The sequence below is a fragment of the Scyliorhinus canicula genome, chromosome 24 (assembly GCF_902713615.1).
Source record: "Scyliorhinus canicula chromosome 24, sScyCan1.1, whole genome shotgun sequence".
NCBI classification, from domain to species: Eukaryota; Metazoa; Chordata; class Chondrichthyes; order Carcharhiniformes; family Scyliorhinidae; genus Scyliorhinus; species Scyliorhinus canicula.
This window is the reverse complement of record NC_052169.1, coordinates 7991500-8017905: the sequence shown is the minus strand read 5'-3', so window position 1 is coordinate 8017905 and position 26406 is coordinate 7991500. Positions and strand designations below refer to the sequence as shown.

At 49.3% G+C, this 26406-nt stretch overlaps 1 protein-coding gene across 2 annotated transcripts in view; it reads right to left on the bottom strand.

Annotated features, from left to right (window-relative positions):
- The window catches only part of LOC119956918 (sorbitol dehydrogenase-like), a 50128-nt gene extending 37823 nt beyond the window's left edge, over nucleotides 1-12305 (bottom strand). The window contains exons 1-2 of one of the 2 annotated variants that reach the window (XM_038784489.1): nucleotides 12261-12305; nucleotides 403-436 (exon numbers count right to left, since the gene is read on the bottom strand). In XM_038784489.1, coding sequence (XP_038640417.1) covers nucleotides 403-436; nucleotides 12261-12290 — 64 coding nt within the window. In that variant the 5' untranslated portion in view covers nucleotides 12291-12305. Of the gene's footprint in view, nucleotides 1-402; nucleotides 437-8779; nucleotides 8926-12260 lie in introns of those variants that run through there. The other variant, XM_038784488.1, reaches the window with a different exon arrangement.
- Between the last annotated feature and the right edge of the window lie 14101 nt (nucleotides 12306-26406).

Below are 26406 nucleotides of genomic sequence, written 5' to 3'. Positions count from 1 at the left end.
AGACCTAAGCCTTGTCCAAACCAGTTGATTCTCTCAGCACGTGGTGTGAGTCTGTGCTGGGCTGGATGAGTTCTTGTTACACTCAGAGGCAGCACCCAGAATGAGCGGGAACTGTGGTGCCCTCTGCCTTTATAGTGTGTGTATTCTAACTGGTGATTGGCTGCGGTGTTTGTACATGTTGATTGGTCCCTGTCTGTGTCCATCAGTGTGTGTCTGCACCATGATATACTGGTGTATATTATGACACCGGCTGCCATCTGCAGAAGGCCTGCTTCTTTGCCCCTTCTTCTCTCAATGTCTACATTATTTATTTACATAAAGTTTAACGGAGTTGTACCTGTAACATAGAATTTAATGTTTAAAGTGACAGAACCCTGGGTGGAAAAGACTAAAAACACTCACCATTTTGACCTGGTTCCGGGATTGGGCGTTTTTCCTAAGAGCAGACGAGAAATGCACTTGAGAACGGTACAATCCTTCATCACTGCAACTGAATCCACAATGTAAAAATTCTTAAGATCCCCCCAAAGACCGAAGTATAAGCAGGTTTAGCAAACACACAGGATTCTTGTATTAAGCTAAAACGTTGGCTCACACCTTCATTGAAAGTAACTATCTTAGGAAGCATCTGGAAAAGCATGGATGAGAGTTTCAATTGAATTAAGTGACGAATGTTTAAAACAGGCAGGTCTTTCAAGTCATAACCAAGTGAAATTTTAGCATACAGCTAAAAGCAAATGTTTCACACCTTCATTGAAACTAACTCTCTTAGCAAACAGCTGGAAAGGAAATGAATGTTCAGTTGAATTTGGTGTCAATTCTAAGTGTGAAATTCTACTAGTACCAAGTAAATTAAAAGAAAGTTGGAGACAACCTGTCTACGAGAAACATAATTTAAAGTCAAAATCAAAGGCAAAGTTATGAGCTGGGGACAATTGGAAAATTAAACGATTGAAATGACAGAAATTAAAAGTAACACCTATTGAAACCAAAGAATTCTTTGAACATCACAAAGGACAATTTAATCAGATCTGAGAGGCGAGGCCATGCCCAAAATGAATACTTGGTTGTATTAGAATGTTTTAGATCAAAGATACTTTTTACAATCAATGTGAAATAAGCTCATTTACAATAAAGTCGTTAAAGCTTAATAACTGTTCGAAAGAGAATATAAACCCGAAGAAAGGGGACAGCCAGGAGAGCCAGCTCTCACAGCTCGGTGCATGGGAAGGACAGGACACAGCAACCGAGTTCACCAGCGAAAACACCTAAAGAAGACCAGATTTTAAAAAGAAGATTGATTGTCAAGTTGGGCCTGAAGGTCCCTTCAACCAACCAGCAGGATCCAGAAGCAAGATCCTTTTACCTTTCTGTAAAGAAAGTGATTTTAGTTTTTAAAAGAAAAAATATAATAATAAAATAACTTAATTTAACCTGAAAAAGTGGTTATTCCTAAAGTCTACTTTACTTACAATGCAGGACCCAGGACATCAATGCTACTAAGTGGTAAGTAGATAAAATCTTCGGTGAAGATATGGGTTATACCGGGGGATAACTTGAAAATATAGTTTGACCTGAATAGCACCCACCGAAGCCTGCATCGGAGTCGGGGAGTGAGAATCCCTGTTCACCATTTAGAATGTCGGCCCTTTTTGGTATAGGGGGAATTCTAAGAATAGCGGTGAGTTTTCAAAATCAGGTATTTGCACACTAATGTATATTGTTACTGTTTACAATGCCATAAATACCTCAATAAAATAGTCTGTAAAAAAAATAATCCGTAAGATCCTGTGGTGCCTGCTTCCACCAACGGGGGGGGAGGCAACATCACGTGATCTGGCCATTATCACATTGTCATCTTTTCGACATTACCACTCTAACGACGCTTGTTGGCCGTGAAACCCTTTGCGACATTCTGAGACTGTAATTGATGTGGGTCTTGCTGGCTGCCCTGTAATGAAAGAAAACCTGGAAATGCCACGAGCAGAGTTGGAAACTTGGAGAGGCAGTCAAAAGCCCATTGAACTTCGGCAGGAATTTCAGCCTGAACCAGCCAGTCTGGAAAATCCCTGCCTACCTCCCAAAATGGCATGGACTTTTCAATATTAGCTACTGGCTCTCTGGCCTTCAGCCTCCAAAAGCATCGGCTTTCCATCAAACAACGCTTTGATTTTTAAATTCTCAGCCTTGCTTTCAGACCGCTCCATAGATCCACTCCTTCCCTATCTCTCTAATCATTACCATATCTTGTCTCTAGTGATCTACCCCCCCAGGGAACTGTCTTAATATATCCCATTCACTGGGATCCTCCAAACATCACAGGCTGGTTCAGCATCTGGCATGCAATGGTATGATGCACTGATCATCAAAAGCCAATACGCACTGGTAAACAGGATGAGATTCCTTGGGAGGGATTCTCCAATAATGGGGCTATGTCCCCACTAACCCTAACCCTAATTCCTGAAGAAAGACCAGAGTGATTCTCCTACACGTGGCCCTGCACTTCCGGTCAGGGATCCGTGCACGCGCACGGCGGCGTCCTGCGTCATCCGCCCCATGCGAGTTGGCGGACCCACACCGCGGACCGGCACCAAAAAGATAGCCCCCCGAGATCGCACGTGCCCGCGGATCGGTGGCCCCTAATCAATAGCCTGGCCGCCTATGAGGCCCCCCCCCGGTGAAGGATCCGCCCGCCCCCCACCAGGGTGGCCATGGTCTGAGTCTGCAGCCGCCACGCCGAGTTCCCGACGGATGGGACTTTGAGAGAACCACGCCGTCGGGAACTCGGCCGGCTGCACTCGGTGAATCGCGGGTGGGCCTCTGTCAATGGCCCCCTACCCACGCCGCGCAGACTGCGCGCACGGGATTGGCGGCTATTCTCCGTGGGAGCGACATCGCGCCGGATTTCGGCGTCAACGCCCATTCTCCGCCCCCGCACCGATCACGATTTCAATGCGGAAGCTGGGAGAATCCCGCCCATTGTATCAAAGGCGCAGCAATGTGGATTTGCTGCGGGTGACAGTCAGAGTAATCAATGGGCAGCTGGAACTTGCTGTGCAAGTGTGGCAAGTGGCGTGGAATATTGTGGCACAGATTCAGTGGGCAAATGGCTACAGGGTGGTCTATCCCCAGATCTCTGCCAATTCCTGTGAGCAAGAGACTTGGAACTACATGTGAGTGGCTGACAGTGACTCAACCTCCCACTAGTCCCCCTGATTAGGTGGGGTGTTTGAGACGGGAATCAGCCAATCGCTGTAACTTCAGTTGAAATTCCCAAAAAAGTGCCAATCACCATTAATGAAAATCACTTATTGTCACAAGTAGGCTTCAATTAAGTTACTGTCAACCTCCTCCGCCAACCTTCTGAGATCTCTGCACTCCTCCAATCTTGGACAATTCCACACCCCCATTTTAATTGCTTCAACACTGATGATCCTGTCTTCAGCCGCCTCGGTCCTAAGACTCTGGAATTTTCTCCTGGAACCTCTCCACCTTTACGACCCCAACTCAAAACCATGACCTTAGTCAGCTGCCTATTTCTTTTCTGTACTCTTTCATGGAATATGGGAGTCAATGGCAAAGCCAGCATCTGTTGCTCATCCCCGTTTCAGGGGGCAATTAAGAGTCGGACACATTGCTGTGGGTCTGGAGTCACATGTAGGCCAGACCGGGTAAGGACGGCAGATTTCCTTCCCTAATGATAATCTTTATTATTGCGACAAGTAGGCTTACATTAACACCGCAATAAGTTACTGTGAAAAGCCCCTAGTTGCCACACTCTGGCGCCTGTTCGGGTACACAGAGGGAGAATTCAGAATGTCCGATTCACCTAATAAGTACGTCTTTCGGGACTTGTGGGAGGAAACCCACGCAGACACGAGGAGAATGTGCAGACTCCGCACAGACAGTGACCCAAGCTGGGAATCGAACCTGGGACCCTGGAGCTGTGAAGCAACAGTGCTAACCACTGTGTTACCGTGCTGCCCAGGAACATAGGTGAACCAGGTGGGTTTTTACAACAGTTGATGCTCATTTCACGGTCACAATTACTGAAACCAACTTTATATTCCAGATTTATTTTAATCTTTTTTCAATTTTCTCCCAATTAAGGGGAAATTTAGCATGGCTAATCCACATACCCTGCACGTCTGTGAACTTGAGGGGGTGAGACCCACACAGACACGGGGAGAATGTGCAAACTCCACACGGAGAGTGACCGGGGCCCAGGATCGAACCCGGGTCCTTGGCGCCATGAGGCAGCAGCGCTAACCAATGGTCCACTGTGCTGCCCTATATTCCAGATTTACTAATTGAGTTTAAACTCCACCAGCTGATGTGGTCACTCAGTGACAAATCTTGTTTGACAACCTTTCTGCACAGGACCTTGGAGTTGCTTTACTACGTTAAAGACACTAAATAAACGCACAGGTAATGTCTTCCACAAAGTTATGGCAGGAAATTGGGGACCCACTGCAGGAATTCTGGCCAGATAGCAAATGCCATGAGGGTAAACTTTTGAACTGGCCGTCATTCAATGTCATAGCTGTTGAAAATACGACCTTTCTGAAACTCCACTTTGCAACGTAACTTTACTTCAACTCTTAACAATACACAGCTGAAACAACCCGTCCTTTACCGGGTAACATGGGGGGGGATTCTCCCACCTCCCCGCCGGGTCGGAGGATCGCCGGGGGCCGGAGTGAATCCCGCTCCCCGCCGTCTCCCGAAGTCTCCGTCCGGTAAAACGTCGGCGAGGCGTCAATCGTGCCGCCCGCCTCGGAGAATGGTGGGGGCCGACGCGATGCTATGGACGGGGGGGGGGGGGGGCGCGGGGAGGGGGGGGACAGTGCGAGCGCCGGGGAGGGGGGGAGGATGGGAGGCCATCCACCTGGCCAGGTGCCATCATCCTCCCACAGTCGCGCCCATGCAGCCCATGGCACGTGGCTGCCCCGGGGGGGGGGGGGGGGGGTGGGCAATGATGACATGTTGTCGTTCCCCCCCCCCCCCCCGCAGGCCGTCATGTTATCTGATCAGCCAGTGATGTTGGCCACCGTGGCGGCAGCCGCTATTCTACATGTTGCCGCTGGAGGAGGAGGGGGGGGCGTGGCAGAGAGGCGGCGCAGGCAGCCGCAGAGGGGCAGGTGGTAGGCGCCCAGGCAGGAGGGCCACCCGCCCAACAGGACGAGGAGGAGGAGGAGGAGGGGGAGCACGAAGAGGAGGAGGAGCACGAGGAGAGGGTGGAGGACGCTGTGGCGCCACGGCGACGGAGACGCCCGAGGAGGCCCCGTGTGTACCGGCCCCGTTCTTCGTACCAGGACTTCACAGACCGGGAATGCAGGAGGAGACTCGGGATGAGCCGGGAAAGCGTGGCTCACATCTGCCACCTGCTGGCACACCTGGTACTGCGTGGCACTGGGGAAGGACACCCTCTCCCCATGTCCGTCAAGGTTACGGTGTCCCTGAACCTTTATGCCACGGGGTCATTCCAGGCACCGAGTGGGGACCTGTCCAGCACCTCGCAGACATCGGAGCACCGGTACATCCGGGCAGTGACAGGCGCCCTTTATACCACTACATCCGGTTCCCTGTGGACCTGGCGAGCCAGGATAGCCCGGGCCGTGGGCTTCTCTGCCGTGGCCAGGTTTCCCATGGTCCAGGGTGCGATCGATGGGATGCACGTCGCCGTGCGGCCACCTGCAGACAATAGGGCCGTCTTCACCAATAGGAGGGGACCTATTCCATGAACATCCAGGTGGTCTGCGACCACCGCATGATTATCCTGCACATCTGCGCCCAGTACCCGGGAAGTGTTCATGACTCATACGTGTTGTCGCAGTCTTACATCCCCGGCATGTTCGAGGGACGCTCCCCCCCGGCTGAGGGGCTGGTTGCTGGGCGACAGGGGTTACCCGTTGTGGTTGTGGTTGATGACGCCTATACGGGGGCCACAGAGTGACGTGGAGAACAGCTACAATGATGCCCTTGCAGCGACAGGGGGTGTGATTGGCGTGCTCAAAATGCGTTTCAGGTGCCTGGACCTCTCTGGGGGGGGGGGCCTCCAGTACCCGCCAGATAGGGTCGGCCACATCATTGTGGTCTGCTATGTCCAGCAGAGGGGCGATGTGCTGCAGGCAGAGGAGGGGGGAGTGGAGGAGCAGGAGGAAGAGACGCAGTCCTCTGCAGATGAGGGGAGTGGGGGCAAAGGTCAGGGCAGACGGGCTGGACATGGGCGGGTGGCTGCCCACCGTTACCGGCTGGGCCAGCGGGCACGGGACAGGCTGATAGCCGCCCGGTTCACTGACTAGGGGGCTTGGGAATCGGTGAGTATGGCCACATACCGCACACCATGGCAACATCCGACCACCCTCACCCCCCTCACCCACCCAGCACCAACACCCACACCCCCCTCACCCACCCAGCACCAACACCCTCACCCCCCCTCACCCACCCAGCACCAAAACCCTCACCCCCCTCACCCACCCAGCACCAACACCCTCACCCCCCCTCACCCACCCAGCACCAACACCCACACCCTCCCTCACCCACCCAGCACCAACACCCTCACCCCCCCTCACCCACCCAGCACCAACACCCACACCCCCCTCACCCACCCAGCACCAACACCCTCACCCCCCCTCACCCACCCAGCACCAACACCCTAACCCTCCCTCACCCACCCAGCACCAAAACCCTCACCCCCCTCACCCCTTCCAGCACCAACACCCTCACCCCCCCTCACCCACCCAGCACCAACACCCTAACCCTCCCTCACCCACCCAGCACCAAAACCCTCACCCCCCTCACCCCTTCCAGCACCAACACCCTCACCCCCCCCCCCCCCCCCACCCACCACCAGCCACCCCCTACTCCACCGGCATGCACACCACCCCTCCATTGCACATCCACCTGCAGCACAACGGGCCGGGCTCACACGGTCGCCGGTGGAAGCGTGTCTATGGCAGACCATGGAGGATGATGACGACCCGCTCTGCGATGAGCTCTGGGCTCTACATCGTTGGACAATGTCTGACCCATGGCCACAGTACCACCCTCCACCCTGCATGTGGCCGTGACACTGCAGCGCACGGTCCCGTCCTCTGCCCGGGGGGATGGAGAGGGCGGCTCCTGGACTGCGTCCAGGAGCGTCTCGATGTCGTGCTCCTGGAACCTCGGGGCTACGCGGCGGTCGGCCACCTTAGCGGGTTTTCCGCAGGGGGGGGGGAACCGTCTTTTGTGCTGTGATCAACGCCGCGCGCCGTCAAGTGACGCGACGCTTCCATGGCAGGTGACGCCGTCGCGAATGGCGTCACGCCGCTGCTAGCCCATTCGGGCCCGGAGACTTTGCGACGTTTGAGGGGGCCCGACGCCGGAGTGATCCGCGCAGGTTCCCGGCCATCACGTCGGTTTTGGGAGAATCCCGGCCCAGATCTCTGATTGTTTGATGTACTGGAAGCAGCCCTGTTGGGAGTAAGACTGCAAACAATTCCGTTGAACACCTGCAAGCAACAAAGCGGACTAAACAAACCTAAAACCCTTTAGCTAGTGTTATTTCCTTGTAGCAGCTTTGGTCAGATCTCAAATTGACATAGTTTGTTTACAAAGGCAGTGATTGATAATGGATGGAGAGTAATCTGTCATCACACCTCAAATCACACATATTGAATAGTAGCACAGTGGTTAGCACTGTCGCTTCACAGCTCCAAGGGTCCCGGGTTCGATTCCCGGCTCGGGTCACTGTCTGTGCGGAGTCTGCACGTTCTCCCCGTGTCTGCGTGGGTTTCCTCCGGGCGCTCCGGTTTCCTCCCACAAGTCCCGAAAGACGTGCTGTTCGGTGAATTGGACATTCTGAATCCTCCCTCTGTGCACCCCAACAGGCGCCGGAGTGTGGCGACTCGGGGATTTTCACAGTAACTTCATGGCAATTTTAATAATAATAATAATCTTTATTGTCACCAGTTGGCTTACACTAACACTGCATTGAAAAGCCGCGTGTAAGCCTACCTGGCACAATAAAGATTATTATTATTATTATTAGAAACATGTTTGCTGCTGAAACTACTCCGGTTAAGTGGGTCCCTGAGGGTAGTTTTGAAGCCACCTTCTTAAAGTAAATGGGTGGGGGGGGGGGGTGGGGAATGGTATCATGCCCCATTCACATTAATGGTGTCCATATCTTCTCTGAGGTGCCTCGTGTGCGCAAATCAGTGGACCATGATGTACATGTGGTCGCTAATATCATTTTAACACATACGCAAACACGCATTTTGCACTTCCCACATCTTACTATTATCGCAACCCTCACTTCCCCACAGCTCTCACACAATATTAGCATTATACTCATCGAACCATATCGGAAAGTTGGAGAAACACTGCCCTTTGCTGCCATCTGAGGCGTCCTCAATACTACCCCACACCCCCGTCAAACAGTCGCAGGGCTAATAAATAGCACAGGCAGCACTGGCTTTCTAGCTGTACAACACTAACATTGGGGGTGGGGAAGTCAGTGAGCTTAGCTGGGACTGTGGCGACATTTACCCTTATATACAGAGAGTGGCCAGCGTTCGACTGCATTCCAATTCCTGGCCCCCTCTGTGAAACGGAAGAACTTTTCACTCAATTGGCAAGGCGACGATTTGAAAGGGTTTCCATTATTGCAAAACACAAGTGTTAGGTCAGCTTGCAAATGATCAATAAGAGTTTGAAACAAATAAGATTTCAGGCATGATTTTTTTTCCCCTAATAATACATGGAACAAAATCAGAGAAACCACTGATATTACCAGGCGCAGATCTCCAGGAGAGTGGACCACAACTGATAGATTCGCTTGCATTGCCATCTCAGCCGAAAGCATATGCTAACCACAGAAATTAACTTTTTATTCAATCTCAATTGAGTTCAAAGGCCCTTTTTAGCTCTCCGTTGTCCTTCAAATAAAGCTGAGTAGCAAACTCTGCTCCCCAAATCCCTCCCCCTTTGTCTATCATTGGACAAACAGAGGTTGTTCTGTTGAATCAGTTCTTCAAATTTGTTTTATTTCCACATTTGAACCCAAATATGTGCTGGTTTGGGATCAACACCTGGGTCTTTTTTTTTCTTTTTTTTTGACATGAATTCAGAGTACCCGATTAATTTTTTTCTCAATTAAGGGGCAATTTAGCGTGGCCAATCGACCTGCTCTGCACATCGTTGGGTTGTGGGGACGAAACTCACACTGGCGCGGGGAGAATGGGCAAACTCCACACAGACAGTGACCCAGAGCCGGGATCGAACCTGGGACCTCGGCGCGCTGTGAGGCAGCAGTGCTAACCACTGCGCCACCGTGCCGCCCCCCCCCCCCCCCCCCCCCCCCCCCCGGGTCTGTTTTGTCACAGGCCGTTCAGACACGCTTCAATTTGATGCAATGTGGATTGAGGGGAAGGTGAGTCTGCGTCTGTAGGTCTCTGTATTATAATCTCCGGATTTCAATCAGTGGTCACAAGAGGTAATGCTTGCATTGTCTGGCTCTTTTCACGAGTTTGGTATGTCCCAATGCGATTTAGAGTCAATTAAGCACTCTGGATGTGCAGACACTGCTGTAAAGTTAAAAATGTGGTGCCCAATTTGTGCACAGCAAGATCCCATAACACGGAAGAAGCTAATGACTGGTTCTTCAGTTTTTAAAGATGTCGGTTTAGGGATTGGTCAGGAACTCGTGCTCTTTTTCATAATCATGCTGTATGTTCACCTGATAGGGTAGCTGGTGCCTTGGATCGACAACATCTCATCTGAACAATGGTATCTCTGACAGTGGGTCACTATCGTGCAGGCAATGGCAATCTAGCTCGTCTCCTCAATTCCACACCTTGGGATCAGAGAACATAACATAGAGCATACAGTGCAGAAGGAGGCCATTTGGTCCATCAAGTCTGCACCGACCCACTTAAGCCCTCACTTCCACCCTATCCCCCTAACTCAATAACTCATCCTAACCTTTTTGGACACTAAGGGCAATTTTAGTGTGACCAATCCACCCAGCCTGCACGTCTTTGGACTGTGGGAAGCAGAGCATCCGGAGGAAACCCACGCAGGCACGGGGAGAACGTGTAGACTCCTCACAGACAGTGACTCAGCGGGGAATCGAACCTGGGACCCTGGCGCTGTGAATCCACAGTGCTAACCGTGCCGCCCTTCAGGCACCTACTCACACGGTGTCCTCACTTGCTACTGAAATTGCCCCCCCAGTTGTATTCTGTTGTTGAACAGCAAAAACAAAGGGCAGGATTTTCCCAAAAATCGGAAAAAGGCCAGTTGCGGGCAGGGACAACGGTGTTGAAGCCGCCGACAGGAATGGCAGCCTTCGCCGTACAGGCCAGCGTGTCAAAATATTAAATCAAGGGGCAGGACCCTTAGCCTATCTTTGGCGAAGCAGCCCCTCTGATTCGCGTGACGACTTAATCTCTCGAGGGTCGGACCTCCATTTTTAAAGGCTGCCACGGTGGCCTGGCCCGTGATCGGGGCCCACCGATCTGTGGGCGGGTCTGGACCATGGGGGCACTCCTTCCTTTCGCGTCGGCCTCTGTAGGGCTCCGCACGGAACTCTTCGGCACCAGTTGGCACGGCACCAAGCCCTCCTGCGCTGGCCTAGCCCCCAGAAGTACGGAGGATTTCGCAACTCTGGTTGGCCTGACGGCGGAGTGGTTCGCGCCATTCTTGGCACCGGCGTTGGGCCATCCCGACAATTGTGTTCACAGTTGTGCATCCCCGTGGCATTGGGAGCCTAATTCCTCAATGCGAGTTCCCAGAATGGATAATGGAATTTAATAATAATCTTTATTGTCACAAGTCGTCTTACATTAACACTGCAATTAAGTTACTGGTGAAAAGTCCCTAGTCGCCACATTCCGGCGCCTGTTCGGGTACACAGAGGGAGAATTTAGCATGGCCAATTCACCGGACAAACCCGTCTTTCTGGACTTGTGGGAGGAAACCGGAGCACCCGGAGGAAACCCACGCGGACACCGGAAGAACATGCAGACTCCACACAGACAGTAACCCAAGCCGGGAATTGAACCTGGGACCCTGGCGCTCTAAAGCAACAGTTCTAACCACTGTGCTACCGTGCCAGAACTTGGACATCAAGAGAAAGGAAAGATTAAAAGGTATCTCAAGGCAACACGGATGCTTTTCAAAAGATGTTTCTTCCAAAGTCGCCCATGAACAATGTATTTGCATGGAAGTACTTAAGGGCGGCACAGTCGCACAGTGGTTAGCACTGTTACTTCAGTGCCAAGGACCCACGTTCGATTCCGGGCTTGGGTCTGTGCGTAGTCTGCACGTTCTCCCCGTGTCTGCATGGGTTTCCTCAGGTTGCTCCGGTTTCCTCCCACAAGTCCTAAAGATGTGCTTGCTAGGTGAATTGGACATTCCGAATTCTCCCTCCGTGTACCCGAACAGGCGCCGGAATGGGGCGACTAGGGGATTTTCACAGTAACTTCATTGCAGTATTTTTTTCTCAATTTAGAGTACCCGATTCTTTGTTTTGTCCAGTTAAGGGACAATTTAGTGTGTCCAAACCATCTACCTGCACGTCTTTGGGCTGTGGGGGTGAGACCCACGCAAACACGGGAAGAATGTGCAAACTCCACACGGGCAGTGACCCAGGGCCAGGATTAAACCTGGGTCCTCGGCGCCGTAGGCAGTAGTGCTAGCCACTGCGCCACCGTGCTGCCCAACTTAATTGGAGTGTAATGTAAGCCACCTTGCGACACTAATAGAGATTATTATTGTTTCGCTCTTCGAGGGAGAGATTCAATTTAAAATAACCCAGCAGCAAAGCCCTGTTACTTGACGAGTTTAGTTTATGAGCTCAATTGCCCTGGAAGTTACTTAAGAAAAGGTGATGTTACTAAACATCAGCACGCACATATACACACACACACAACGATTAGTCATAGATGAAGATAAAACAGTTCTTAGAAACATCAGTGGTGTCTATTCAGTTATTTTATGCAGGCCTGTTATTGTGAACACGAAACGTTGTTTGCTTCTCGCTATCTCCCTTTGTCTGTCTCTCTCTCTCTGTTTCATGCATTATTCTTTAATGCCTCTTCAAGATGTTCACAACATGGATCTGTTTTTATGAGGCAGCCTTTTTGTATTATTCTTAGCAGACGAGCTAAAATGGCCCGTGTTCTCCTGTGACCTGTGCAAAATGCCAAGTCATCTCCCAAATAAAGTATCGACATATCAAACACCCACTTCTCCCACCTGCGATTTCTTACCTGATGCCCTGGCCGAGGTACAATTAACATTCGTACAATCAGGCATCAACCAAAAAATGTTTTTAATCTCCTGGACGAGACCAGAGTGAATCACAATTGAATAAATGATTGTCTTTTGCTTCTCAGATGTGTGGGGACCCAGTCTGAAATCCACAATCCTGCTTGGGAAGCTGGGAGCTGTCTTAATCAGTCCAAAGTTTCAAAATGTCACCTTCAAGACAGTTTTTCTAAAAACAAAATGATCATAAATGCGCTCTCTGACACCCTCCTCTTCCTTACACCCCTAGAGCCTTTGAAGGGATGTGGACTCTGCACATCTAATCATTCCATCTTTTATCAATCTGCTAGCTTAACTCAATGGATAGCCTTTAACCCAGAAAGTTTTACATCTAAGGTTCACTCCGGGTCCACTTCATCATCCAGGTGTAAAGGGTGCTGCATTGTTGGAGGTGCGGTCCTTTGATTGCAATATTAATTCAAGCTGTTGTCCGTCTGTGGTTGACTCAATTTCTTTGCCGCAGCACTTGTGGATGTGCCTTCAACTGGCTGTGTTCAAAACTGAAATTCCCTCCCGAGACCCGGGGCAAGATTCTCCGGCCTCGTTGCCCTCTCGCTCGAGCGCATCGTGGCCGCTGAATAGCAGGAGAGGCCGAAAACAAGAACGGCGCCAGGCGCCAAAGAGTTTATGATGCAACCAGCCCGCTCCCGTTTGCGAAAGCGGGATCCCATCGTAGTGTGGTGAGAGACCAGTTCCCACCACTTAAGCCCAATTGCCATACAATTAATGGGGGTCACCCATATCCAACGGCCTCCCATTTTTCAGCGGCCTCCCCAGGAAGTGCTCACGCTGGTGCCGATTAGTACCCCTTCGGAAAAATGTGAACCTGGCGGAAGGGTTTCTGTGGGGGGCCGAGGGAGTGAGTAGCCATCTTTAGGCACAGGCAAAGAGCCTGGGGGCGCTGGCTTTGTCGCCCCAGTGCTCAGCGGGGTTGGGGGGCTCTCAGCTGGGGTGGGCACCCTCCCCAGGGGTGAGCCATCATGAGAAGGGGTTGAGGGGGAGGGGGAGGCGCCAAGGGGAGGGGGGCAACCACGCATGGTACCAGCATACCAACCCCTGGATCATGTGCACTCGTCCCGGAGGTTACCCTAGCTCCTGCCCGTCTGCCCCACCGATCACCCATACTCCAATGACCGCCGAGGCGTCTAGCCTATTCTGCCTCCATCTGCCTCTCCAACTATCTCATTCATTATATTTCTACTCTCTTCAGTTCTGTAGAAGGGTCATAAGGACTCAAAACACGAACTCTGTTCCTTTCTCCACAGAAGCTGCCAGACCTGCTGAGTTTACCAAACATTTTCTGTTTTTATTTCAGCATTCAATTGTTCACAATTTACATAGATGATTTGGAGTTGGGGACCAAGGGCAATGTGTCCAAGTTTGCAGACAACACTAAGATGAGTGGTAAAGCAAAAAGTGCAGAGGATACTGGAAGTCTGCAGAGGGATTTTGATAGGTTAAGTGAATGGGCTAGGGTCTGGCAGGTGGAATACAATGTTGACAAATGTGAAGTTATCCATTTTGGTAGGAATAACAGCAAAAGGGGTTATTATTTAAATGATAAACTATTAAAGCATGCTGCTGTGCAGAGAGACCTGGGTGTGCTCGTGCATGAGTCGCAAAAAGTTGGTTTACAGGTGCAACAGGCGATTAAGAAGGGAAATGGAATTTTGTCCTTCATTGCTAGAGGGATGGAGTTTAAGACTAGGGAGGTAATGCTGCAATTGTATAAGGTGTTAGTGAGGCCACACCTGGAGTATTGTGTTCAGTTTTGGTCTCCTTACCTGAGAAAGGACGGACTGGCGCTGGAGGGTGTGCAGAGGAGATTCACTAGGTTAATCCCAGAGTTGAAGGGGTTGGATTACGAAGAGAGGTTGAGTAGACTGGGACTGTACTTGTTGAAATTTAGAAGGATGAGGGGGGTTCTTACAGAAACATATAAAATTATGAAGGGAATAGATAGGATAGATGCAGGCGGGTTATTTCCACTGGCGGGCGAAAGCAGAACTAGGGGACATAGCCTCAAAATAAGGGGAAGTAGATTTAGGACTGAGTTTAGGAGGAACTTCTTCACCCAAAGGGTTGTGAATCTATGGAATTCCTTGCCCAGTAAGCAGTAGAGGCTCCTTCATTAAATGTTTTTAAGATAAAGATAGCTAGTATTTTGAAGAATAAAGGGATTAAGGGTTATGGTGTTCAGGCCGGAAAGTGGAGCTGAGTCCACAAAAGATCAGCCATGATCTCATTGAATGGCGGAGCAGGCTCGAGGGGCCAGATGGCCTACTCCTGGTTCTTATGTTTCCAGCATCTGCAGTATTTTGTTTTTATTTGAGATCTTGTACTGTGGCTCGTTGAGGCCCATTAGAAGCCATATACGTTCACACACAGGAGGCATGGTTTACTGGCCTCGTTGCGCCCAACTTGGTGTTGCAACGAGGCCTTTGAATCCTGCAAGAGGCCTATAATGAGATTTGCGACGCTCGAGACTTCTTGCGAGATTCAACCGAACCTCGAGATTCATTGCGATCTTGATCTCGCCCTCGTGAAACTCACCCAAAACGACTCGGAGAAATCTTTTGGTTGAATTCTGCCCAGGGACTCGAGTGTCTGCAAACAACAAAAATATGTTCAAGCCTTTCATCTTTTTTGAATCATCTGGGGGCTTAGGGAGCCTATAGTTGTCTGTTGCTTTCTCCATGGCAACATCTTGGCCAATCAGAGTTGATTTGCCAACCAATCAGCACAAGGCATTCCTATAGGATAAGTGGCGATCATTTGAAATTTGGCATTCTTTGTCTGATGAGTGCAAGACAAAAAGCTTTGGTAGCATGTCCCTCTTTTGTAAGCCAAAAGTACTAGGCTCCTTTTGTGACCTCAAGTTGTCTCAAAGTACTTCACTGCTAATGAAGTACTCTTGAAGTGTATTCTTTGTTATAATGTGGGAAAATGGTAGATAAATGGAAGACCTTCCTTCTAGTCTTTGGGGCAGCACGGTAGCATGGTGGTTAGCATAAATGCTTCACAGCTCCAGGGTCCCAGGTTCGATTCCCGGCTGGGTCACTGTCTGTGTGAGTCTGCACGTCCTCCCCATGTGTGCGTGGGTTTCCTCCGGGTGCTCCGGTTTCCTCCCACAGTCCAAAGGTGTGCGGGTTAGGTGGATTGGCCATGCTAAATTGCCCGTAGTGTCCTAAAAAGTAAGGTTAAGGGGGGGGTTGTTGGGTTACGGGTATAGGGTGGATACGTGAGTTTGAGTAGGGTGATCATTGCTCGGCACAACATCAAGGGCCTGTTCTGTGCTGTACTGTTCTATGTTCTATGTTCTAGTCTCTTCCACTGCATTATTTGCTAATAAGAGATTTTTTTAAAAAATGTTAGACTATCCAATTATTTTTTTGCCAATTGGGGGGCGGTTTGGCGTGGCCGGTCCACCTACCCTGCACATCTTTTGGGTTGTGGGGGTGGGACCCACGCGGACGAGGGGAGGAAGAATAATAAATAGAGGGGATGTCAGAGGTAGGTTCTTTACCCAGAGCGTAGTGGGGGCATGGAATGCACTGCCTGTGGAAGTAGTTGAGTCGGAAACGTTAGGGACCTTCAAGCGGCTATTGGATAGGTACATAGATTAGGGTAGAATAATGGAGTGTAGGTTAACTTCTTAAGGGCAGCACGGTAACATTGTGGATAGCACAATTGCTTCACAGCTCCAGGGTCCCAAGTTCGATTCCGGCTTGGGTCACTGTCTGTGTGGAGTCTGCACATCCTCCCTGTGTGTGCGTGGGTTTCCTCCGGGTACTCCGGTTTCCTCCCACAGTCCAAAGATGTGCAGGTTGGGTGGATTGGCCGTGAAAATGTGTCCAAAATTCTATGATTAACCTAGGACAAAAGTTCGGCGCAACATCGTGGGCTGAAGGGCCTGTTCTGTGCTGTATTTCTCTATCTATCTAGTCTAACTTTGTATTGAATGCACAGTAGAGGAACGGGCCATTTTGCCCAATAGTTTCACCCTGGCCTTGATGCTCCTCAAGAGCATCTCCGACCTCCCTTCCTCTCACCCTATCGCGATACACTTCTATTATATTCCCACTCATATGTTGTTCAAGCTTCTCTCTAAATACACAGGCAGCACGGTAGCATGGTGGTTAGCATAAATGCTTCACAGCTCCAGGGTCCCAGGTTCGGTTCCCGGCTGGGTCACTGTCTGTGCGGAGTCTGCACGTCCTCCCCGTGTGTGCGTGGGTTTCCTCCGGGTGCTCCGGTTTCCTCCCACAGTCCAAAGATGTGCGGGTTAGGTGGATTGGCCAGGCTAAATTGCCCGTAGTGTCCTAAAAAGTAAGGTTAAGGGGGGGGGGGGGTTGTTGGGTTACGGGTACAGGGTGGATACGTGGGTTTGAGGAGGGTGATCATTGCTCGGCACAACATTGAGGGCCGAAGGGCCTGTTCTGTGCTGTACTGTTCTATGTTCTATGTGCACCTTGACTGATTCACGTACTGGCGAGTTACATGTTGTAATCATTCACGGCATAAAGAGGTTTCTCCTGAATTCCCTGTTGGTTTGAAGTTGTTCTTCCAAATTTGGAGCAGGTGCGGGATTCAAAAATGCCAGAGCGGTCTGTTAGCCCGCAAGAGGGGCTTTCGAAAATACATGAGTGAATTCCTGTTCACTGACACCGAATGCAAAGGAAATTTACCTTGGGAAGAATAAGTGTGCATGAGATGTCACTATAGTCAGGCATTATTCAGGCCAAACGAGGATAAAGAGTTAATTGTGTGGGTTCTTCACAACACACGTTTAATTGTTCTGACCAGCTAAAGGCAGGCTTCTAATGTCACAGGTTGACAGATGTGGGAGGCTGGGAGCTGTTAGAAGGCTGATTGCGTTGGTCAATGTTTGCCAAGGTTTTGAAAATACTAGGTTTCAATCATACTGCTACGATTACATTATGTACTGGGTAACATGGAGAGTGACACGAAGGTGGGGTGGTGTAGTAATCCACGCCTGCCTTTGCGAAACACCTGAGCACTTCCTCCAGGTTCCTTAAGTGGTCCCTGTTAAGACATCGTCCAAATAAATCGCCACCTGCGGTAGTCCCTGCAGAATATTTTCCATCGTACGCTGGAATATAGCACAGACTGATGACACTCCGAAAGGTAGCCTAGTATAACGAAAAAGGCCCTTCAGGGTGTTGATCGTAGCGAACTTCTGGCAGTCCTTGTCCAGTTTTAACTGCAGGTAGGCGTGGCTCATGTCCAGTTTCGTGAACAAAAGTCCACGTGCCAATTTTGCATCTAGTTTGTCTATTTTCGGGATTGGGTATTTGTCCAGCAGTGCGTATTTGTTTACTGTCTGTTTGAAATCTCCACAGAGACGTATCGAGCCATCTGGCTTCAAAATTGGTACCACCGGCGCTGCCCATTCTGAGAACTGTACTGGTCTGATAATGCCGTTGCGCCGTAACCTTTCTATTTCGTCATCTACTTTCTTCCTTAATGCAAAAGGTACCGGCCTGGCCTTACAAAATTTCGGAAGGGCTTCTGGGTCCACGTGTAAAGTTGCTTTGGCGCCTATGATTTCCCCCAAACCTTCCTGGAAGACCTCCGGGCATTTTTGGAGTACTCCACTCAACTGCCCGCTTCCACTCTGGAAAATTTTCATCTAATCTAATTTTAGGTCTTTCAGCCAGTTCCATCCAATTAAGCTCGGTCCGGAGCCCTCTACTATCGTCAACGGTAATCTGAGCAATTGTTTCTCATATTCCACGGGTACATGAGTCGTGCCTAGAACTTCCAGGGGTTCCCCCGTGTAGGTTTTAAGTTTCGTCGATGTTTTTGTTAGGGTTAGTGGCTGGAGTCCATCTTTGATTTTTCTAAATGCTGCCACTCCCATTACTGATACGGCCACACCCATGTCTATTTCCATTATTGTCGGCCGCCCGTTCACCTGTGGGGTAATCTTTTTTTTAAAATAAATTTAGAGTACCCAATTATTTTTTCCAATTAGGGGCAATTTAGAGTGTTCAATCTACCTATCTTGCGCATTTTTTGGGTTGTGGGGGTGAAACCCACGCAGACACGGGGAGAATGTGCAAACTCCACACGGACAGTGACCCAGGGCCGGGATTCAAACCCGGATCCTCAGCGCCGTAGGCAGCGATGCTATCCCGTGGGGTAATCTTAATGGGTTCTGCTTTCCTCGGTGCAATATTATATAATTGTTCCCCTTCGGAGGAGGATGGGGCGTCTAGGTTGTGTACTTCCCTGCGTCCCCACCTGCTATTCCTCTTTTGCCACCTCCTTCTAGGGTTTCTGTCGCTGTTACCCCACTCTGTCTGGTGCCAGAAACGGTCCTTCTCTGTTGGGGGAGCCTCAGCCGGTACTTCCCTCTGTCTCCAGTTAGTCCTGGCAGACTTGGGGGCAGTTCTGGGGTTTTCCTTTTTCCCTCTATTCCTCAGGCTTTTCCTGAGAGCGGCTATCTGGTAGCAGGACCCGTTGTGGTAGTCCCTCTCACAGGTATCTAACTCCATTGGCGTGCCCTGTAGTTCCTGCACCCCACTTGCTGCCTTTTCTAGGGACAGTGCGAGCTGTAACGCCTGCCTGCAGTGTAGCTCCGTTTCCGCCAACAGGCGTTTCTGTATTGTGAGGTTGTTTATACCACACACTAACCGGTCCCGAAGCATTTCATTTAGCATCGAGCCGAACTCACATTTTTCCGCCAGCCTTCTCAGGCGGGTCAAGAAATTTGTGACTGACTCCCTGTCTTCCCGCTTCGCTGTGTAGAATCTGTACCTACGCAAAATGAGGGGTGGTTTTGGGTCGTAGTGCTCTTTCACCAATTCCGTTACTTCTTGGAAAGTTTTCATGTCCGGCGCATCGGGATAAGTCAGACTACGTATAATGGCGAAAGCTGAGGGTCCACACGCCGACAGCAGGATAAGCCGTCTCCTTTCGTCCGTCAGTATATCATTTGCCCGGAAGAAGTAACACATTCTCTCCACATACTGGGACCAGTCCTCAATAGCCGGGTCGAATGCCTCTAACCTCCCAAAAAATGTCATTTTTAAAATGGCAAGGCTTACCCTCCGAGTGCGGCAACTGGTCTCCGCAAAATTCTTAGTTTACCTCATCGCCACTGTAGTAATCCACGGGAGGCAGGAGTTCCGTCACCACACCAATATTTATTTACAATAACGATATTACAGGAGCAGCTACAAACAGTGCTGCTAGCAGTCCAGTCAACTTAAGACTGGCTCACAAAGCCTACACAGGTGCTTATATGGGCCCCCTCAATGAGCTATCATTGAGGGAGCTCATACTCTAATTGGCCAACCAATAAAGCCAATTGGAGTTTATTACAGCTGGAAAGTGGAAAGTGAAATAGGCCTCTGACCCAGAAAATATTCTGTTCTGAGGTAGTTGGTCTCACGTCAGCTGGGGAACCACAATTGGGTTTTACACCCCGAGGTTATGAAAGGGAGAATATCAGGACGGAAACCAGTGATAATTCTACATAACTTGTGCCTTTAATTAAATTCAGGTGGTGGATATTAATTGGGGATCTTCAAATGTGCTTGTATATGTAACAACAGGCCGTAATTATGGTTGTTGGTTTGGAAGCGTTTCCCCTTGAATGCTTCTGCTTCTTGTCTCAATTACTCCTCCTCCTCCTCCTGCTGGTACCAAGCACTAAGAGGGCATTGGTAGACATGGACTTCCATTGGATTAGTCCATGATTACTTTTGGCAAAGTACTGTAGTAGTTTGCTGTTGCCTTCTGCAGTACGGCTGATCAGGAAACACAACCACTCTTGACCACCTGCTATGGTGTCATAGAATCCCGTCAGTGCAGAAGGAGGCCATTTGGCATATAGAGTCTGCACCAACCCTCCGAAAGAGCAACCTACATAGGCCCATACCACCACTCTATCCCCACAGTCGTCCCACCTAACCTTTGGACACTAAGGAGCGATTTAGCATGGCCAATCCACCTAACCTGCACATCTTTGGACTGTGGGAGGAAACCGGAGCACCCGGAGGAAACCCACGCACACACGGGGAGAATGTGCAAACTCCACACAGATATGATGTGGAGATGACGTCGTTGGACTGGGATGGGCACAGTAAGAAGTCTTACAGCACCAGGTTAAAGTCCAACAGGTTAATTTGGAATCACTGGCTTTCGAAGCGTAGCTGCCTTCGTGATGAAGGAGCTGTGCTCCGAAAGCCAGTGATTCCAAATTAACCTGTTCTTCACTCACCTGGTGAAGGAGCTATGCTCCAAAAGCTAGTGATGCCAAATAAGCCTGTTGAACTTTAAGCTGGTGTTGTAAAACATCTTACTGTGCCATATAGTCACCAAAGGCCAGAATTTAACCCGGGTCCCTGGCGCTGTGAGGCAGAAGCGAGGCATCACTGCGCCACCGTGCCATGTGTATTGGAAGGATTTACAGGCTAATAATCAACTGGTTTGACCACATAATGCACACACCTTCCATGGCCAGACTTGAACCTGGAGATTCTGGCCCAGAAGTAAGGACCCAGAGGTAAGGACCCGCCACAAGGTCCCCACCTCAATTATTCCAGCAGTTCCAAGTGTTCAGATCCTGAATTAGAACCCAGCTCGTTTCAATTTGTAAAACTATGAGGAAATGTTACCACACCACAGGACTGATAACACTGATCAATAGGAATCTTTTATGTTGAAACAAACTTTAATTTAATCACAGAATTATTTTTTTTAAAATTTAGAGTACCCAATTATTTTTTTCCAATTAAGGGGCAATTTAGCATGGCCGATCCATCTAACCTGCACATCTTTGGGTTGTGGGGTGAAACCCACGCAGACACGGGGAGAATGTGAAAACTCCACACTGCAGGGCTAATCCACTGCGCCACCGTGCTGCCCCTTTAATCACAGAATTAACCACATTAGCAACAAAGAAACTGCTTTACAGTTAACAGTTTTTATGTAAAAGAGAAAAAAATCTTAATTTACTTCCTAAACCTGCCTCTATATTCCAATTAAGCAAACCAATATATTTCAAATACCATTCATGAATAAAGTTAACAACCACTGGTTCTTCAGGGGTTTTTTTTTCATTTCGATAGAAAAGATCCTTAAGTTTGTTCAGTCTTTCCTGATTCATATAACAATGCAACTTTAAAAAAAAAAATTTTTAGAGTACCCAATTCATTTTTCCCAATTAAGGGGCAATTTAGCGTGGCCAATCCACCTACCCTGCACATCTTTGGGTTGTGGGAGCGAAACCCACGCAGACACGGGGAGAATGTGAAAACTCCACACGGACAGTGACCCAGAGCCGGGATTGAACCTGGGACCTCGGCATCGTGAGGCAGCAGTGCTAACCACTGTGCCACCGTGCTGCCCACAATGCAATGTTAAACGGTCTTTGAATGCTGGCCATTGACATCGCCCAATCAATGGCTCATCTCATTGACCGGAATGAAAAAAAAAGGGCAGGGAAAGGAAGAAGGTGGAAGACAGAGCTAGTAGGAGAGCAAAATAGAATGCATCGATTACAGAGATAGAAAGAGGAATAAAGAAGGAACGAAAGAGAGCTGATTATCAGCGACAGAAAGAGGCAAAATGGAAAACTGGAACCGGAATGGTGTATTTGAGAACTGCTGAAACGATTCTTGAGAAGTTAACGAATGGAGCACAGGGTAGGTGTGCGAAATGTGCAAACATTCTTGACCGATGAAGGAGAGACAAGTTGGACCATCCAGCAGGAACAATGATGTCTCATGGGCCAGTTATTCCACTGCTTTCATAATGCTGGTCAAATGAAGACCATCCTGGTAGTCACATGGTAGCATAATAATAAAATGGCTGACCGATCACAACAATCCATCAATGAATCAACACTTTTTGTTTCAGATTTGTTCATGGATTGTGGGTACAACTGGCTAAACCAGCATTTGATGCCCACCCCCCGATTGTCTTTGAGAATGTGGTGGTGAGTTGCCTTCTTGAACCGCTGCAGACAATAGATCGAATCATGAAGTAAAAAAAGCCCTCTGTGGTGGAGAACGTTGGATGCCATGGCCCAAAACCATCATTTCTACACACTCATCACATCGTGGCAAGGTGGCACAGTAGTTGGCGCTGCTGCCTCTCAGCGGCAGGGACCCGGGTTTGATTCCGACCTCGGGCGACTGTCTGTGCGGAGTTTGCACGTTCTCCCCGTGTCTACGTGGGTTTCCTCCAGGTGCTCCGGTTTCCTCCCACAATCCAAAGGTTAGGTGGATTGGATATGCTAAATTGCCCCTATAAGGGGTTGCAGGATGGGGGATTGGGCCTAGGTTAGGGTGCTCTTTCAGGGGGTCAGTACAGACTTGATGGGCCAAAAGAAGGCAAATGGAATTTTGTCCTTCATTGCTGGAGGGATGGAGTTTAAGACTCGGGAGGTTATGCTGCAATTGTATAATGTGTTAGTGAGGCCACACCTGGAGTATTGTGTTCAGTTTTGGTCTCCTAACTTGAGAAAGGACGTACTGGTGCTGGAGGGTGTGCAGAGGAGATTCACTAGGTTAATACCAGAGCTGAAGGGGTTGGATTACGAGGAGAGGTTGAGCAGACTGGGACTGTACTCGTTGGAATTTAGAAGGATGAGGGGGGGATCTTATAGAAACATATAAAATTATGAAGGGAATAGATAGGATAGATGCGGGCAGGTTGTTTCCACTGGCGGGTGAAAGCAGAACTAGGGGGCATAGCCTCAAAATAAGGGGAAGTAGATTTAGGACTGAGTTTAGGAGGAACTTCTTCACCCAAAGGGTTGTGAATCTATGGAATTCATTGCCCAGTGAAGCAGTTGAGGCTCCTTCATTACATGTTTTTAAGGTAAAGATAGATAGTTTTTTGAAGAATAAAGGGATTAAGGGTTATGGTGTTCGGGCCGGAATGTGGAGCTGAGTCCACAAAAGATGTTCTTATAAATGGCCACCTTCTGCACTGTAGGGATTCTATGGCTCTATGATCACATGTCATGTCTCAAATTACTCAGGTATTGCTTCCTATAATGATGCTTCCTGTAAAAAGCCGAAGTAGCATCTGATTAAGTGTCTCTTTTCAGAGTGTCAAAGAACTGAAAATTAGTGCAATCCATGACTGACGTAATCAAGACAGATAAGGAGAACGGAAGAAACAAACCTCTGGAACAGCTCACTGCCTGTTAGAATAAGAGTCCAAAACTTAACTCATCTCTTTATAGATCTCATTATATGTGTCGATTGAACAGTATAAATTACATCATTACCGGAGTTCTCCATGGCATTAATTATCCATAGGATATGTAGCAAAGAAATAGCCCATTCTGCCCAGCCAATCCATGCGCGTGCTAATAATAATAATCTTAATTGCTACAGGTAGGCTTTCATTAACTTTTTTTTAAATTTAGAGTACCCAATTCATTTTTTCCAATTAAGGAGCAATTTAGCGTGGCCAATCCACCTACACTGCACATTTTTGGGTTGTGGGGGCGAAACCCACACAAACACGGGGAGAATGTGCAAACTCCACACGGACAGTGACCCAGAGCCGGGATCGAACCTGGGTCCTCGTCGCCATGAGGCCACAGTGCTAACCTACTGCACCACCGCGCTGCCGCAGGCTTATGGTAACACTGCAATGAAGTTACGGGAAAATCCCCTAGTCGCCACACTCCGTCGAACCCGAGCATGGGATTTAACCAAATTAGGGTTTGTGGTAGTCACCACTGTTGTATTGTGTATACCGCATAATGAGGGTATTACGATAAGGCCCCTGTACTACAGGTACGGGGGTAAATCCCTGCCTGCTGGCTCCGCCCAGTAGGCGGAGTATAAATGTGTGGGCTCTCCGAGCTGCAGCCATTTCAGCAGCAGCTGCGGGAGGCTACACATCTCTGCGTAATAAAGATACGATTACTCTCTACTCTCGTCTCGTCGTAATTGATAGTGCATCAGGGTTAGGGTTATTATTTGGAATATTAGTTATATTTGGACTTTCAGGAGGCGTTTGACATAGTCCCGCACAAGAGATTATTGTGCAAAATTGAAGCGCATGGGATTGGGGAAATGTATTGAGGTGGATTGAAAACTGGTTGGCGGAGAGGAAACAAAGAGTAGGGATTAATGGCTCCTTTTCAAATTGGCAGGCAGTCACTAGTGGGGTGCCACAGGGATCGGTGCTGGGACCCCAACTATTCACAATATATATTAATGATTTGGATGAGGGATCAAAATGTAACATTTCAAAGTTTACAGATTATACCAAATTAGGTGGGTGGGTGAATTGTGACGAGGGTGCAGGGATCCTACAGCATGATCTGGACAGGTTGGGCGAGTGGGCAAGCCAATGGCAGATGCAGTATAATTTGGATAAGTGCGAGGTTAGTCATTTTGGAAGCAAAAACAGGAAGGCAGATTACTATCTGAATGGTTGTAAATTGGGAGAGGGGAGTGCGCAGCAGGACCTGGGCGTCGTTGTGCACCATTCGCTGAAGGTAAGCATGCAGGTGCAGCAGGCGGTAAAGAAGGCTAATGGTACGTTGGCCTTCATTGCGAGAGGTTTCGAGTATAGAAGCAGGGATGTGTTGCTGCAATTATACAGGGGCTTGGTGAGGCCACACTTGGAGTATTTTGTGCAGTTTTGGTCTCCTTCCCTGAGGAAGGATGTTCTTGCTCTCGAGGGAGTGCAGAGAAGGTTTACCAGACTGATTCCAGGGATGGCGGGACTGTCATATGAGGAGAGATTGACTAGGTTGGGATTGTTCTCGCTGGAGTTCAGAAGATTGAGGGGGGATCTCATAGAGACTTATAACATTTTAAGGACTAGACAGGGTAGATGCAGGGAAGATGTTACTAATGACGGGTGTGTCGAGAACCAGGGGTCACAGTCTGAGGATTCAGGGTCAACCATCTCGGACAAAGATGAGGAGACATTCCTTCACACAAAGAGTGGTGAGCCTGTGGAATTCATTACCACAGGAAGTAGTTGATGCTAAAATATTTGAATATATTCAAGAGGCGGCTGGATATAGCACTCGGGGAGAATGGGATCAAAGGCTATGGGGAGAAAGTAGGATTAGGCTATTGAGTTGGATGATCAGCCATGATCGTGATGAATGGCAGAGCAGGCTCGAAGGGCCAAAAGGCCTCCTCCTGCTTCTATCCTCTATGTATCTATGAATCTAACCCCCTCGCCTTGAAGACTTCGGCCGAGCACTTTGCAGTGCTGGTCTCATCAAAGGGGTGCCCCAGTACTGGGGTGGCACTGCCAAGAGGAGAGGCCTGAGGGGGACCATGCCCATTAAAGGGGGAACGAGAGAGGTGATGAAGAGGGGTTGAAGGACGGATATGAAAGGGACTCATAAACGTTGGGGAGGTTAAGGGTGGGGGCCCTGAAAGGGGGAGGCCCGAAACGAGGGCGGGGGAGGCCTGAAAAGGGGGCGGTCCACAGCAGGGTATCCTCAATTGGGCCATGTGTGGGGTAGAGGGTGCAAGAGACCCTCAAGCTCACTCAACGATCGGGGCACCCTTTCAAAATGGCAGCGTAATCTCTGAGGAGTCGGCAAGGCCGGCGAGTTCAGCTCCCCAGTGATGAAAACATTTCTAAGTATGGGCTTGACCAGGGAGAAACTCCCCAAGGCCCAAAAAGATGACTTAAGTGTTGGTCAATAGCAGTGTAGATCTCACCCAAAACACCGGCAAGAAACAACCTCCCAAACTCACCCAGATACTTGAAATCTTTTGGGTGAATACTGCCCATTGTCTTTTCTGATCTTCTCGCTGGTGCTATCACTAATCTGTGTTCTCTGGTTACCAACCACCCTGTTGCTGGAAACGGTTTCTCCTCGTCTACTCTTATCAAAACCCTTAATGATTCTGAACACCTCTGTCAAATTTCCCTTGAACCCTCCCTCCTCTAAGGTTAGCCCATGCTTCTTTTGACTTTTGTAGTTGTTGGTTTCTGCAATTATTCAGTTCCTCGCTGTCACTCTCCAACTGCGAAGCCAACAAGCCATTTGTCTCTGATGACTCACTGTTCTCTTTCAACTTTTTTTCCCTTTCGCTCCTTCCTTGAGGGTACGGG